Source organism: Ostrea edulis, chromosome 1 (genome assembly GCF_947568905.1).
Source record: "Ostrea edulis chromosome 1, xbOstEdul1.1, whole genome shotgun sequence".
In the NCBI taxonomy this organism is placed as follows: Eukaryota; Metazoa; Mollusca; class Bivalvia; order Ostreida; family Ostreidae; genus Ostrea; species Ostrea edulis.
Window position 1 is genome coordinate 4,963,999 of NC_079164.1, and position 14,890 is coordinate 4,978,888.

At 37.6% G+C, this 14,890-nt stretch overlaps 1 protein-coding gene and 1 pseudogene across 1 annotated transcript; both read right to left on the minus strand.

The window, feature by feature from the left end:
- Positions 1–4,999: 4,999 nt before the first annotated feature.
- Positions 5,000–5,974, minus strand: LOC125664780 (uncharacterized). Its single transcript, XM_056146091.1, has 2 exons — positions 5,639–5,974; positions 5,000–5,437 (listed from the first exon to the last, which is right to left on the minus strand). Exons 1-2 carry the CDS (start codon positions 5,972–5,974, stop codon positions 5,000–5,002), a joined length of 774 nt encoding a protein of 257 aa, XP_056002066.1.
- Positions 5,975–12,643: 6,669 nt separating this feature from the next.
- Positions 12,644–14,890, minus strand: part of LOC125664769 (uncharacterized) — a 9,384-nt pseudogene continuing 7,137 nt past the window's right edge.

The following is a 14,890-nucleotide window of genomic DNA, read 5'->3' on the forward strand; positions in this document are numbered from 1 at the left end:
ACAATTTTTATGTTATCTGGTGGCGCCCAGATTTTATTGGTGGAAGATAGAACCCAGATACATTCAATGTACCTGGGAAGAGACCACCGACCGTCCAAAAGTAAACCGGGAAACTTTCTCACTTACCGGCGCGAGCGGGATTCGAACCCGCTCCGTCAGAGGTGATATTGAGCGCGATGCTTTAACCACTCGGCCACTACTGATTAATAACAAAGAAAGTATAAGACCCACCTAAAGAAAGACAAACACAATTTTGAGTACATCAAAGCCAATTTTTTTCTTACCTTTCATCTGTGATAATCTGTCAAAGATGTTTTAAAAAATTTCATAGTCACTACGTTGATATCGAAGATAGATTGAGATAATAATCGGCACTTTAGCTGTATGCTCTAAGTTTGTAAATTGTGAGAAAACATTCTGTACATATTAATTATTGTCTTTAATAAAGTTGATAAGTATTCGTGTAACTCACAGAGCACAATTTTCCAGGATACGGATTAGGTATCTCCATTACACCTATCAACAATGCCTATTTCCCAGTGGAAGTTGGTTCTTTTCTTTGCTGTGTTAACGACAATAACATCTATAAATATAATTAAGATATAATTTTTAAAACTGGTCAATGTGGATGAACTAAATTAAAAAAATCTTGAAATGACATTTTGATGGCAGATCTAAAACAGGTTTACACCCCTTCATTTTGATTTTTAAAAAAAACCCATCCCGATTTACATGTACTTAGTACTGTGGCCGGGAAATCACCTTTGTTTACCCCCCCCCCCCCTCTCTCTCTCTCTCCTGTGTTCGACTCACCAAATGAAGAACTCTTTGTGCTTGGCCACGATGAGAACCATTGCAATCAACAAACATGGAAACACTGTCCAGTTAACTACGTAGATTGTTACTTTTTTAACTGTTGACTTTAAAGATTACGAAACACAGATCACTAAGTCGTGTTTGTTAATGACATCACAATGATGACTGATCATTACGTCATTGGCCATGAGGAGCAATGAAACAATGGTTGTAAACAGGAAAAATACTTTCTATGAAATCCTTTAGTTAAAATAAACATGTCATATCTAGCCTTTCCTTGTCTCCAACACACACTCTCCCCACCAACACACTCTCACAATCAACGCGTCAATACAGGAAACATCTGTTACAGAACCCTTGCAGTCACCGCTCCCAGTACGTTCCTTTAAGCTGTGAAGAACTTCTACCTGAAGTCGCGCCTTCTCGAATTCATTTTTCTGCACCTCCTCCAGAAGCTGACACTGAAGTTCATAAATATCCGCTGCAGTTCTTTTCCGCTTTAAAGACTTGTCCTTTTGAAAGATGTTTTTTCTTGCATTTCTAAAGCATGTTGAATCTTTAACTTAAAAAAGTTTAAAATTACTATCTACTAGTATGTTAATTTTTTTTACTTTAAAGAAATGCCCATACGTTTTAGGTTTCGGGAGGTGGACTTCGAGTGACGAACATGCAGATATTGGATCCGGGATATCGGCTATCTCACAGGAGGGACCCAAGGACCGTGACGCAATGAAGCCTGGATGCAAGGCGTTGGATGTTGCGGCCACAACTTTTTCGGAAGCAATCCAAACATCCTCCTATTTAAAGAGATTCACCTCTACAAATAATTGCATATAACTATTTTGAACCACCAAACGCTTTTAAAAAAACCTTTCTAGTCATTCTTAGTGTTTTTGATGTCTGTTGACCGTCATGGTGGCCCTATGAGAGTTTTTGATGTCTGTTGACCGTCATGATAGCCCTGTGCGAGTTTTTAATGTCTGTTGACCGTCATGATAGCCCTGTGAGAGTCTGTGTCAAGACCACCTTCAGTTCCTCCCACTGAAGTTTTACCTATCATCACAACAATCTGAAACCATTATCCATAATGTAAAACTTATACGGTACCAATTTTGATGCACCAGATGCGCATTTCGACAAATTATGTCTCTTCAGTGATGCTCAACCGAAATGTTTGAAATCCGAAATTACAATAAAGGTTTAGAGCTATTATAGGCAAAAACAGTGTGCCAATAAAGTGGAGTCAAATTCGTTTAAGGATAAGAGTTATGCGTGAGGGAGATATACAATATATTATATCATATCCAAGCGGTCATAATAATGTATTAATATCAAAACATGTTTTCTTTGTATTAGTCCTGACAAAACCCCTGACCAAACACAATTTATTTTACGGCATTGTCAATTGATTTTAATTACGATAGGTTTAAAAAATTTAAAATGATTATATTGAAATACATTTTGCGCGTCGGTGTAGCATATCCACAGTGACACAGCACAACGAATAATTAAATACAAGATTAACAGGCATTACAGTTATAATGTTTATATGATAATGCTGTTACCTTCTGAGTAAGGTTAGGAAGAGGCGGGTCCATTTACTTACATCTCCCGCCTGTACTTGGCCTCCTTTGTCTTGCTCTGATAGGAAATATCCCTCCATTTCTTATCCTCGTAGACAGTCCTCTCTTGTATGTTGATACTGTGCATTCTGTCATCACAATGGAAGATGAAGATAACGAACAACAATCAATTACATAACAAGGAATTGTGAGTTCAGGATCTCCCATTTAACTTGATAACTTTTGCTATAACCATTAAAAACTACCTTAGTTAAGCATTATAAGCATAATAAGAATTGAAAATTTTCAGCTCAAATCCTGTCCACGACCCTTTGAATAACATTCGAAACATGTGGTAAAATAAGATAATGAGTTCATAACATAGACGTCTTGTTGATGACGTCGCTTAAAATAAAGTTCAAATGGCACGTTATAGTAAACCATACTATATTTCCATATGAATTATACATAAGTAAAACTTCTTACGAACAGATGATATTCATTTTAAGAAAAGATACACCCTATGCAAGGTGAAGATAACGAACAGTGATCAATCTCATAACTCCTACAAGCAATACAAAATAGATAGTTGGGCAAACACGGACCCCTGGACACACCAGAGGTGGGATCAGGTGCCTAGGAGGAGTAAGCATCCCCTGTTGACCGGTCACACCCGCCGTGAGCCCCATATCCTGATCAGGTAAATGGAGTTATCCGCAGTCAAAATCAGTGTGCCAAGAACGGCTTAACAATCGGTATGAAACACGTCAGACAACATTTGACCCAATGTGAGGTTGTATTGACGAACTAGATCGTTATAACGACCATAGAATTTGCGAAATGCTGACTTCAATCGAGACTGTTGAAATCCCTTTACCATCAACTTGTTTGTCAGTAGCTTACCTCGATTTAAAAACTGACTATACCCAGAACAAGCTCTTGCATATCGAATCAGTTGAGATATATAAACACCATATCCAGGTGATAATGGAATATTGCTACATAAATGTGGGAAGTTGACGATGGAGAAGATGAAATCATCCCGTTTGTCATACAGTTAAGTTGTTAGTTTGCCGTTAATGTCTACTTTCAATAAAATATCTAAGTATGAAGCAGAAGTGGACGACTCTGTGGTGTCCTTTATTTCGAGCTCACAGGGATATATCAAATCGACATATGAATGAAAGCTATCATTGTTAATAGACAAAACGTCATCGATATATCTAAAAGTCGAATTGAAGGTCACAGCGAGAGATTTTTTCTTCTCACGTAGAAGTTTTTGAATAAATTCTGCTTCATATGAATATAAAAACAGGTCAGCTAACAAAGGAGCACAAATCGTGCCCATGGGAATTCCAACAGACTGTTGGAAGACCTGATCACCAAAGACCACGAAGATATTGTCAATGAGGAACTCTAGCATATTTTTTATTTCAACTTCAGAGTACTTGTGCGTGGAATCAGAGTGGTGTTTAACAAAGTAAGTTTTTGAATGACTGATCACTAGATATGAATATTTCCGTTTTCCGTTTTTGTTGAAGAAGCAACTGTCTATGATGTCAAAAAGTCTAATAACGAGCAGTGATCAATATCATAACACCTATGAAACATTTTTGAGGAATATCATGTAAGACGCGGGGCCGAATTCGCCCGCAAAACAGTGTCCTTTGATTTATGAGTCTTTAAAACTGTTGCTATAGTAACAAACATATGACTGGAAAGTGTCTCTAAATGTTATGTCAGTTGGATCACAAAAGGATTCAGGGATGTCTTGTTGTTTTCTTTCCTCTTCTGTTCACTATGTACGGATTATTACGAATGCCTAATGGTACACTCACGGATTTTTCTTGCGGATTCTTACGTATTCCACAAATCTGTAAAAGAACACGGGATTGTTTCGATTTAGACACGGATACCGACGAGTGATTTACGAATACTTGTGATTGACTTCGAGTCGGAGATCCGTAAGGATTCGTAAGAAAATTCCGTGAGTGTTAAGGTGGTATTAATCGCAAAGTTTAAGTATGTACTCGTAAAGTAATCGTGCCTATACGTAAAACGCTCGTAATGACTCTGACCAACCCGTAAAGCGGGTCTCGGACTCTTAGTATTGGCAGCTATTCGCTTTGATTGATTGATTGATTAAATATTGTTTAACGTCCCTCTCGAGAATGTTTCTATGGAAAGCCATAGGGGACCCCCAAGTCATGTTCTATATATTTCATTGTAATTCAATCCTGACCGGTCATCATTACAATCCTGGCCAAGTCAGGATTTCAAACCTGACCTGACCATGATTTTCAATCCTGACCGGTCAGGTCATGATTTATAACATGGCCATCCAATCTTGGCCGGTCATGATTTATAACATGGCCATCCAATCTTGGCCGGTCATGATTTCAATCCTGACCTGGCCAAGTCAGGATTGATAACTTGGCCGGTCAGGTCATGATTGAAAATTTTGGCTAATCAATCCTGGCCCGTCATGATTTTCTATCCTGACCTGGTCAAGATTTCCAATCCTGGCCATGCCATGTTTTACATCTTGACCACGTCATGATTTTCTATCCTGACCAGGTCATGATTTTCTATCCTGGCCGGTCAAGATTGCATTCCGCAAATCAATGTCTACATTGACAGAAAAAAGAAATACGATCGCCGTTTAAGGAGTCGCATGTCCAGGTATCTGGACTTTGTTCAAAAAACCTCACTAACTCTACATCCTTCAAAGAAATGCATTTCTGAGGAGAACGAGCATGATCTGGAAATGTATTTCTTTGAACTTGCAAAGAAGTCAAATAAGACATAATTTTCATCGCGTAATCATTATCGATTACATCTTTGTATACAACTTTTTCAATCAAAAACTCTGCAGACATCCTACCGAATCTAATATAAGGTACTAAAATGTACCAAGTGGCTCGAACATCCCTGTTCTCTGAGGTCAGCCAATTTGATAGAATATCAAAAAGCTTCTCCTCGTGAATACAAAAGGTATCCCTTGTTATCATCATTGAAATAACACCAACATGTAAGGAGCAAAATGTCTCAACATTTGACTGAAAAACATCTTCAAAAAAGTGATCTGTGTACCTCAGGGCCTTTTCCAAGACGATTTCTAAATTAAAAGCATGTGCAATATTGATAACATGCAACACTTTCTTGTTTCGAATACAATTGCAAAGAAAATCTGCACATTTATCGACTAAATGTAAAACTTATACGGTACCAATTTTGATGCACCAGATGCGCATTTCGACAAATAATGTCTCATCTGTTATTATGTAAAAATCTGAAGCTTGCAAAACTTCCTGTACATTTTCAATAGACAATTCTATATCATTTCTATATGAAAATTCGATTATCGATCTTGTTTGCATTGGTGCAAAATCAGTACACATTATAGGACTATTGGAACCACTATGGTCCCAATTCTGATTAAGCCGAGTCCTAAACCATTCACTCCCTAGCATCAAAACAGTGTAGTGTGCTCCAAAGGTGGTGCCATCTGCTAACTTAATATGAACATCACAAATGTTTTGAATGCGTTTAATAGTTTCGAATGCTTCGATAGTTTTCGATCCTAGCTTTGCCATTCTGTAGTGAAATCATAAAAATATGTTTAATAAAGAAGCAAATACATAAATAGTAATTTTATAGGTTTCAACAACGAAATATTCCATCATAGATTTTTTAAAGTTCTCCTATGTCTTAAAGTGTATTTACTTTGTGTGATTTAATTGACTGTTTGAACCTCTACATTAAAATATTTGAAATAGATACTACAGACTAAGAATTATAAAAACACAATAAATATTGTATTTGTAAAGGTAACAACAAAGGGACACACCTATTCTACTGACACAAGAATATCTTCTTAACATGAATTTGAAGAATTTTCACAAGCATATATAAATGGCAAGTACGTATAAGTGAGTAGGTTATACCATTGGACATAAGTACATCTAATTGTCTCGAATTTTCTGTATGAAAACTCCCTGATGTTATAAAGCATTCCATTGTAATGAAAGGGAGACAGAATTCGGAGGCTATAGTTGCACCGGTGGTGATGCAAATTAATATGTTTGCCCCAGATCACATAAAGTAAAAGAAATGAACTTATAGATCTATTCTCTTTCTCAATACGGTGCCTGCAGCTGCTTCATCAACCGTTCAGTACACAGACGCTGTGACATAAGCGCTTGCATTTCATCTTATTAAACCTTTATATTAAAGAATCTTGACTGTGTTTGGAAGTAATACAACCTGGCGCAATGCAATCCTGACCGGCCAGGTTTGACGCTTGAATAAATCATGACTACGTTTAGAAGTAATGCATCCTGCCGCAATGCAATCCTGACTTGGCCAAGATTGAAAATCATGACCTGGTCAAGATGTAAAACATGGGATGGTCAGGATTGAAAATCATGATGGACCAGGATTGATTGGCCATGTTATCAATCCTGACTTGGCCAGGTCAGGATTGCATAGGATTGAAATCATGATCGGCCAAGATTGGATGTCCATGTTATAAATCATGACCTGACCGGTCAAGATTGGATGGTCAGGAGTGAAAATCATGGTCAGGTCAGGTTTGAAATCCTGACTTGGCCAGGATTGTAATGATGACCGGTCAGGATTGAATTACAATGAAATATATAGAACATGACTTGGGGGTCCCTTATGGCTTTCCATAAAAATCGTGGCTGGTCATGTTTGCAATCCTGACTTGGCTAGGATAACATATCCTGGCCGGCCAGGATTGATTTACAATGAAATATATAGAACATGACCTGGGGGTCCCATATGGCTTTCCATACCTATCAGCACTTAATGCGAGCATAGTCCTAAATTTGAAACCCTTCACCGGTCTTGGTGACGTCTCCATATTAGTGAAAAATTCTCGAGCGAGACGTTAAGCAAGATACAATCAATCAATAATCAACAAACGAAATCATTTGAAGCTGGAACTGTTTCAGGTCGTATGGGGCTTTGATGAATATTTGAAGGTATGTTTAGACACAAGTATAGTAGGGAAATATGTTAAGAATTTTTTGATATTAAATTTATGAGACAGCAACTCAAGAATACAACGATATAAGGCCTCAACCGTGCGCAGCTTTTTGTGCGCCGTAAACCGAAGGTTTTTATAAGGGGTGGCTCTGTAGCTCTCTGTTATGTCAAAATATTTTTTCAGAGAGCTACAGTTCTGCAGCTACCCATTAACAAGAATGAAAACATGACGATTAGCTATTATTCACATTATTAACGTTTTGCATTTGGTAGAGTAAAGAAGGACAACTTGGCGTTTTGCCCATTAACCTGGTTGACCTCGCAAAGGGATGTAACTATTTACCTGATGTAGATTCGTGTCCCAATGAATCAGTGGCAAAAGTGGTGAGGAATTTTCATCTCTTGGTTCGTTTACAGAATTAACAGATATAAGTATAGGTATTGAATACAACTGCATATTTTTTTTGATACGGATACACATAATACTTTAATGTATTCCTTGTTTTTGGATTCTTACTGCGGCTCGAAGAGAAGGGACCTGGCTAGGAGGTTATAAAAGTTGGCTCGGGCTCCAGCTCCAACTCTAGCTCGAAAACAAGATTTGGAGTATGGCTCCAAATAATTTTAGGTTATAAAAACTGGCTCAAGCTCTGGCTCCAAATCAGGCTCGAAAGTTGTCTTGAAATTTTGAGCCGGAGCACATCCTCGAAATGTGGGTTATAAAACTTTTGAGTAAGGAAATCATACTCCAAATGGAGTATGCCATGCTTAAATCTCGAGTAAGCTCAATAGCTTACTTGAGATTTAAAGTATGTACTCAAAGTGTCGTTTGCTTTTATAAAAATGGCTGCATGCCGACAAATGCCAATTAGGAAACGTGCTCCACACAATATCAGAGACAGATCATGCAACCCTTTAGAAGAATTATCTGCAGATGATGTTTTTGCAAGATATATTTTCCTACCACACACCATTATGGATCTCTTGCGTCAGCTGCCAGACACATCATCTCCAACTCAGCGGAACCTTCCAATTCCACCCCTCCTTCAATTACTAGTAACGCTGAGATTTCTATGTTGGATTTTACAGCTTTTATAGGGCTTGAAATATGTCCTATGTAGTCATTTTTACTATTTTCTGTCATTTTTAATGTGAAATTAATGAAATAACGCAAATTTTAAGGGTTTTTGGAAAAAAAGTAAGTTCTCCCCAAAAAAAGTTATTAGATAAATCAAAATTTTGTCATTAATTCTCTGAGAGTAAAAGAAATTATTGCTTTCTTTTATCGTTTACATTATTCTAAACAAGATACCATGATTTACCTTAAATTCTATAAGTTTAGGGGGGGGGGGGGGTTACTGTCCCTGTAACGTTCTACTTCCCCACTTAAACGGTGAACGCAAAGCGGAATATTTCGGATTTTACCCTTGATTGTACTTATTTTATAACAAATATATATATATATATATAAGCACGAAAACCCAACAACACCCTACTTTCATAAAGTGTCGGATCTGAGAAGATACAAGACCAGTAAAGAAATTTATAAAAGCACCGAAAAGGCAGTTAAACAACAGTGTATCATTCTTGTTACCAATGTAGTTTATTGATACTTGTCGTTTTTCGTGGTGTGTGTTATTTGTTTATGTAATATACGTCGATAAAGACGCGGGTTGCGTCGAAAATTTGAGTTTTAAATAACCAACAGTGTCGTGGCCTTTTCAGTGCTTTTATAAAGCACAGAAAATTTCACTTTATTTGGATACCCACTTCCGCCCCTACCCGGGGTTGAACTCACGACCTGCAGAACCAAATCTCCTAGCTAGGCAAGTCAAAAAACTTGCTTTCGATGACGATGGAATTCTCGCCACGCTGTCACACTCTACACGGTCATTGAGAATGGAAATGGGATACAGTTATTTAATGTACATTTAAGAGGATCATACATGATACACATTGCATCGAAATATTTCACACACACACACACACACACATATATATATATATACACACACACAGAAAAAACTCTAAACACTTTGTTGAAATATTTCGACCGTGTTACCGGTCTTCTTCAGTCGAAACACGGCTGAAGAAGACCGGTAACACGGTCGAAATATTTATATTTATATGTATATATGTTCTACAGTTCTGAATACATCTGTATGTCTATTTCTCATGAAATGATCGTAAAAAGGGTGGTATAGGTACCTCGTGTTGATGCCTGAACGCTTCTAAATAGTATAAAAGGTTCATTCCCACGTACATTTTGTGTAATTCACTATATTGCAACTACATGTACAGTATATCGACCTGAGGAAATAATCTCAGAATTAATGTATGTACGAAATAGTGTCACCATGAATTACATTTAGATTGTGCAATATATATTTGATGCGGATAAAACTGTTTATTGTATACTGAACTACACGTATATTATATGTAGGACAGAAATGTACGAGAAAAAATTACATCTTTATATTAGAGACTGATTGATTGATTGTATCTTGCTTAACGTCTCGCTCGAGAATATTTCACCCATATGGAGACGTCACCAAGACCGGTGAAGGGCTTCGAATTTAAGCCTATGCTCGGCGCTTACGGCCATTGAGCAGTGAGGGTTCTTTAGCGTGCCACACCTACTGTGACACGAGTCATCCGTTTTTAAGGTAATCTCCGAGGACCCGTGACATTCACATCTTATGCCGAGCGTTTGGCGATGGAACTGTCACTACCTGTTTTAACGACTTAGGTCTGTCGCGGCCGGGATTCGAACCCCGGCCTTCCGCATGCGGGGCAAACGCTCCAACCTCTCTGTTTCAAAAGTTGGGGAAAGGAGTAAATACATTTATTGACAATGTCTTTCATAAACATAGGCGTAAAATAATCAGAAATACTTGTCAAATCAGTTTGACATTTTGGCACGATTGTGCATTGAAATGTAGCATCAAGTTACTTTTTTAAGATAGCAGGGGGGGGGGGGGGGGGCTTAAGGAAAAAAGATGACTTGTGTAAAATTCTTGTGAAGTGAGACAAAATAAAAATAATAATAGATTGTGCTTTTACCCAAACTTGTAAATGCAAAAATGATAATTGGGGGGGGGGGGGGGGGTGAGGTATTTATTGATTGTCATAAACTGCCTAATTTTTGTACATGTACCAGCACTCATCCTGTGTAACGTGTGCATGTATAAGGGTTGAATTCATAACTGCAGGTTCTTACATTCTTCTCTCATTCAGAACTAACACCCCCCCCCCCGCCACTTTTAAACCAACAATAATTATGTTTTGTAATATAATGAAAATGATTTATTCTATTTTGGTGGGTGATTTGCAATTTTCCTTGAATTTTCAGTTGATAATCCTGAACTTTATAAATTCAATTTTTGATATAAGAAAATTAAAGTTTTCTTTCACTCTTACGCACACGTTCCTTTTTCATTTTTGCCTTGCTATGAAGATCGATCCTTTCACTTTGGTGTAACGGCGATTTGTGAACGGTGAACGCAAAACTGTAAACGGAGAGCGAACGGGAAAATGGTAAAGTATCTAATGGACACAGACTACCAATTATTTTGCTATACATTCCTTTATAACATAAAAATTAATATAAAAAATTCCACCGCCTCAACTTACCTGAAATTTGACACAGACTTAGAACAATTCAGGTCCAAAAATATTGGTGAATTTCAGGAAAATCCACCGCACACAAGTCCTGTTATGACACCGCAAGGAACCCCTACCCTGCATATTTCCCTTTCCCTTTGAGAAGCAGATAAACAATGGCCTATTTACACCCTTCCTACTACACACTTAAGAGCAGAATTTCCCATTATTATCAAAAAAAAAATTTCCAGACCCTCTTCTTTCCATCTATGCCCTATAATAAACACAAATCCACCCCACATACAAATCCCAGGAATTTTTAAGAAAAAAACTCTATTTATAAACGGGCACTACAATGAAATAGGGGTAAAATTAGTAGTCTGTAACCTAATGTTTCAGGGATTGTAAATCCGACACTGGCTGTACAGCTCTGCAGACGATAGCGAAATTTTATGTTGTAAAAATCTATGATATATACATGATACACAGTAAAAATGGTAATATACATGCATATATATATATATATATATATATAGCCCTTTATATTTACAGAAATTACATCTAATTCAACGAATATTTCTTTTTAAAAAATATTTAGAACGTTTTAGCAAAGTACTGGCACTAAATAACTCTTATAAGGATTGGAATATTGCTGTGAACTGCCGTCAACATAAACACATGGGCGCCGCCATTACGGAAGAAGTCTAAAAAAGGCTGCTTGTGCAATTAAAAATAGTTTTGAGTACGAGCTCGAAAACTGGAGTAATTACTCCTAGGAGTACATACTTGAAATGTTTTATAACCTTAGAATCTGACCACGTACTCCTAGGAGTATGATTTTGAATTCGAGCTAGAGTTGGAGCTGGAGCCCGAGTCAACTTTTATAACCTCCTAGCCTGGGTTATTCCCTTGACTGTGCTCACTTTCGTCTACAACGTATAATGCATAGCAAACTGCCATAAGTTGTATCATTTAAACATAATTCAGTAAGTACAATTTATATTGATTTATTTTAAGTTACCAGCAAATAATGTGTTATCTAGATCAGAGTCGTTTGTCAACTCGTCAAGTCTAGACTTTTTTCAGCCTCCTCCACTCTCTTTTGGATCGTGCTATCACTTGCGCTTTGGTTGCATGGAATACTGTCAAAGTCGCTGATGGATAAAACGGCTGGTGATGTAACAGTGGACGTGCGTGCGCTGCTCAACTCTGGCGTAGACAATATTTCTGAATCGCTCTCTGCGTCTGTATTTCCTTTAAGATAGTTTGGTCTCCATGTCATACGTAATATTTTCATGTTGCACAAGGTGCTTAGTTTAAGCATTTAAAGTTTACCGTGTACATAACTTATTTCATAGTGAACAGAAGAGGATTTACATGTAGGTCTACTCTTGTCAATGCTGGAAAACTTCCCCTCATTAGATCGCCCACATTTTCACTAGCATCTGCCAGATAAGTAGATAGATAGAGATAATGTTGCGTCCTATCTTAAATTGAAGCTCTCAAGAAGATTCTACAGGGGTGTTGTAATCATTTTGAGATTAAACGTAAGACTTTTAGTTCAGCAACGTAAAAAGGAACATGGAAGTCCGAGAGAACAGATTTAAGAAGTCTTTTGTTTTCGATATCTGATTTTTCCAGAAATTTGATCATGTGATGATGTAGGAAGTATATGCATGCTGCATTTTGAAACAGAATATCGAATCTGTGGTCTTTGAAAGGTTGCAGGGGAAGTGAAAGCATTCAGTTTGAAATGGCTGCATGGAAGTTCGAAAAGTTCCATAGCATCCACATTTCTCGTCACCTCCTCTTGCAAAAGCTTTACACGATCTTCTTAATAAACGAAAATAACCCGATTCATCAGCTTTAGAGAAATCTTTGTCAGATATTGGGTGATTCCCTCTTTCTACTTCACATAATCCTTCCTGAGCTGCATTCGCCATATGCACTAGACCATGAAAACCGCGGAAGAAATTGTTAAGTTTACTGACTGCTTCTTTCCCAACATCATCCATATTGTTGTAATCTGTTCGTATCTGTGGTAGTAGCTCCACCCTGAAGTTTTCCAACAGTTCATTAAACTGTCTCTGGTGCAGCATGGTCGCTCATTGTATTTTGAATGTTACATAAAATGTTGTCACCACCGTTAAAGTGAGTTTCTTTGTTGGTGTCTGATATATCCTGTAAAATGTCTTTGAATGTATCTAAAGTATTGTGTGCAGATTTCGTTGCCATTTCACGAAGTCCTAAAGCAAAACATGTACCTTCATTGCCACGAACAGAAATCCTCCATACTTGATACCAACCTTTGATGTCTCGTCAGTATGAAGAGCAGTATTTATCATGTTTGATAGTTGTTTTTGCAGTTCTTTCTCAGCGATACAGAATCTTTGAATATTCATGTAAGCGACTATTGACGGAGATGGAAGGCGGTCAGGTTCTTTTCCTGCCAACTTCAAACAAGCTTCTCCGTGGCCGAGTTGTTAGAGCACCGCGCTCAATATCACACGGCCTGTCACCTCTGGTCGGCGCGGGTTCGAATCCTGGTCGCGCCGGTAAGTGAGAAAGATTCCCACTTTACTTTCGGAAGGTCGGTGGTCTCTTCCCAGGTACATTGTATCTGGGTTCTCTCTTCCACCAATAAAAACGGCGCCACCAAATAACTGAAAAAATTGTTGAGTGTGGCGAAAAACACCAATCAACCAATCGATGGTTGATCTTGCAATAAAGATATGATCGAATTCAGAGCAATATACTATATATTCTAAATCAAATATATTCCGGTGCATATAAGCATACCACAAGCATATGTTTTGTATTTGATTACATACCAATTCGTGTTGCAGGAGCATAGTGTTCAAGTAGACAGCACACACACAAGTAGAGAGCACACACACAAGTAGACAGCACACACACAAGTAGACAGCACACACACAAGTAGACAGCACACACACAAGTAGAGAGCACACACACAAGTAGACAGCACACACACAAATGCAATTCTGGAATAAAACCTTTCTCTTTCTCGGTAATAGCGTTATGACGCTGGTGTCAGCCCCCTCTTGCAATTGTTCAATAATGTTATTTCATCATCCTTTTGCCTGAGAGTATGTTGAAGTTCACGAACAGTGGTACGAAGTTCATCATCTTCACCTTGTAGTTCATTTACAAGATGTTGGTAGTCGTCTGTCCCTGTGTCAGAAGATGTTTTTAAAGGGACTGATTCACGATTTTCCCCAAAATTTTATTTTTCACTTTTAATGATCCAGATCTACTATCTAACATGTTTAAAGGGTTTCACATAAAAATTAAGGTGACACATTATCACAGAAGTTCATTTTAGAGAGTTCATTCTTTGTTTGTAAACAAAGATTTCGGTATGTTATTGTTTACGAAATTTTCAAATAAAATGGATGTCGATCTAAGCTGATTATATCTTTCACATTTCAAGCATTCTTTGTGTAAAATGTTTCGTCTAAAAGTTAAATTTTGTGACTATGCAGCATTAAGATGCTATATATTACAAATTCCATATTTCACCAGTTTGTTTGTATACATAAAAAGACTCGAATCTTTGTTTACATAACACAGATTTATGTCTAGAATATAGCATTTATTATGTCGGCGCGGGTTCGAATCCCGCTCACGCCAGTAAGTGAGAAAGTTTCCCAGTTTACTTTCGGAAGGTCGGTGGTCTCTTCCCAGGTACATTGTAGCTGGGTTCTCTCTTCCACCAATAAAAACTGGGCGCCACCATATAACTGAAAAATTGTTGAGTGTGGCGAAAAACATCAAAACAATTAACTTATTGATGAAATGTGCATACAATTAACAACAATATGATTATTTCAGTAATTTGTATCAATTTTGATCAGGATCGATACTTTTTTCTCTCG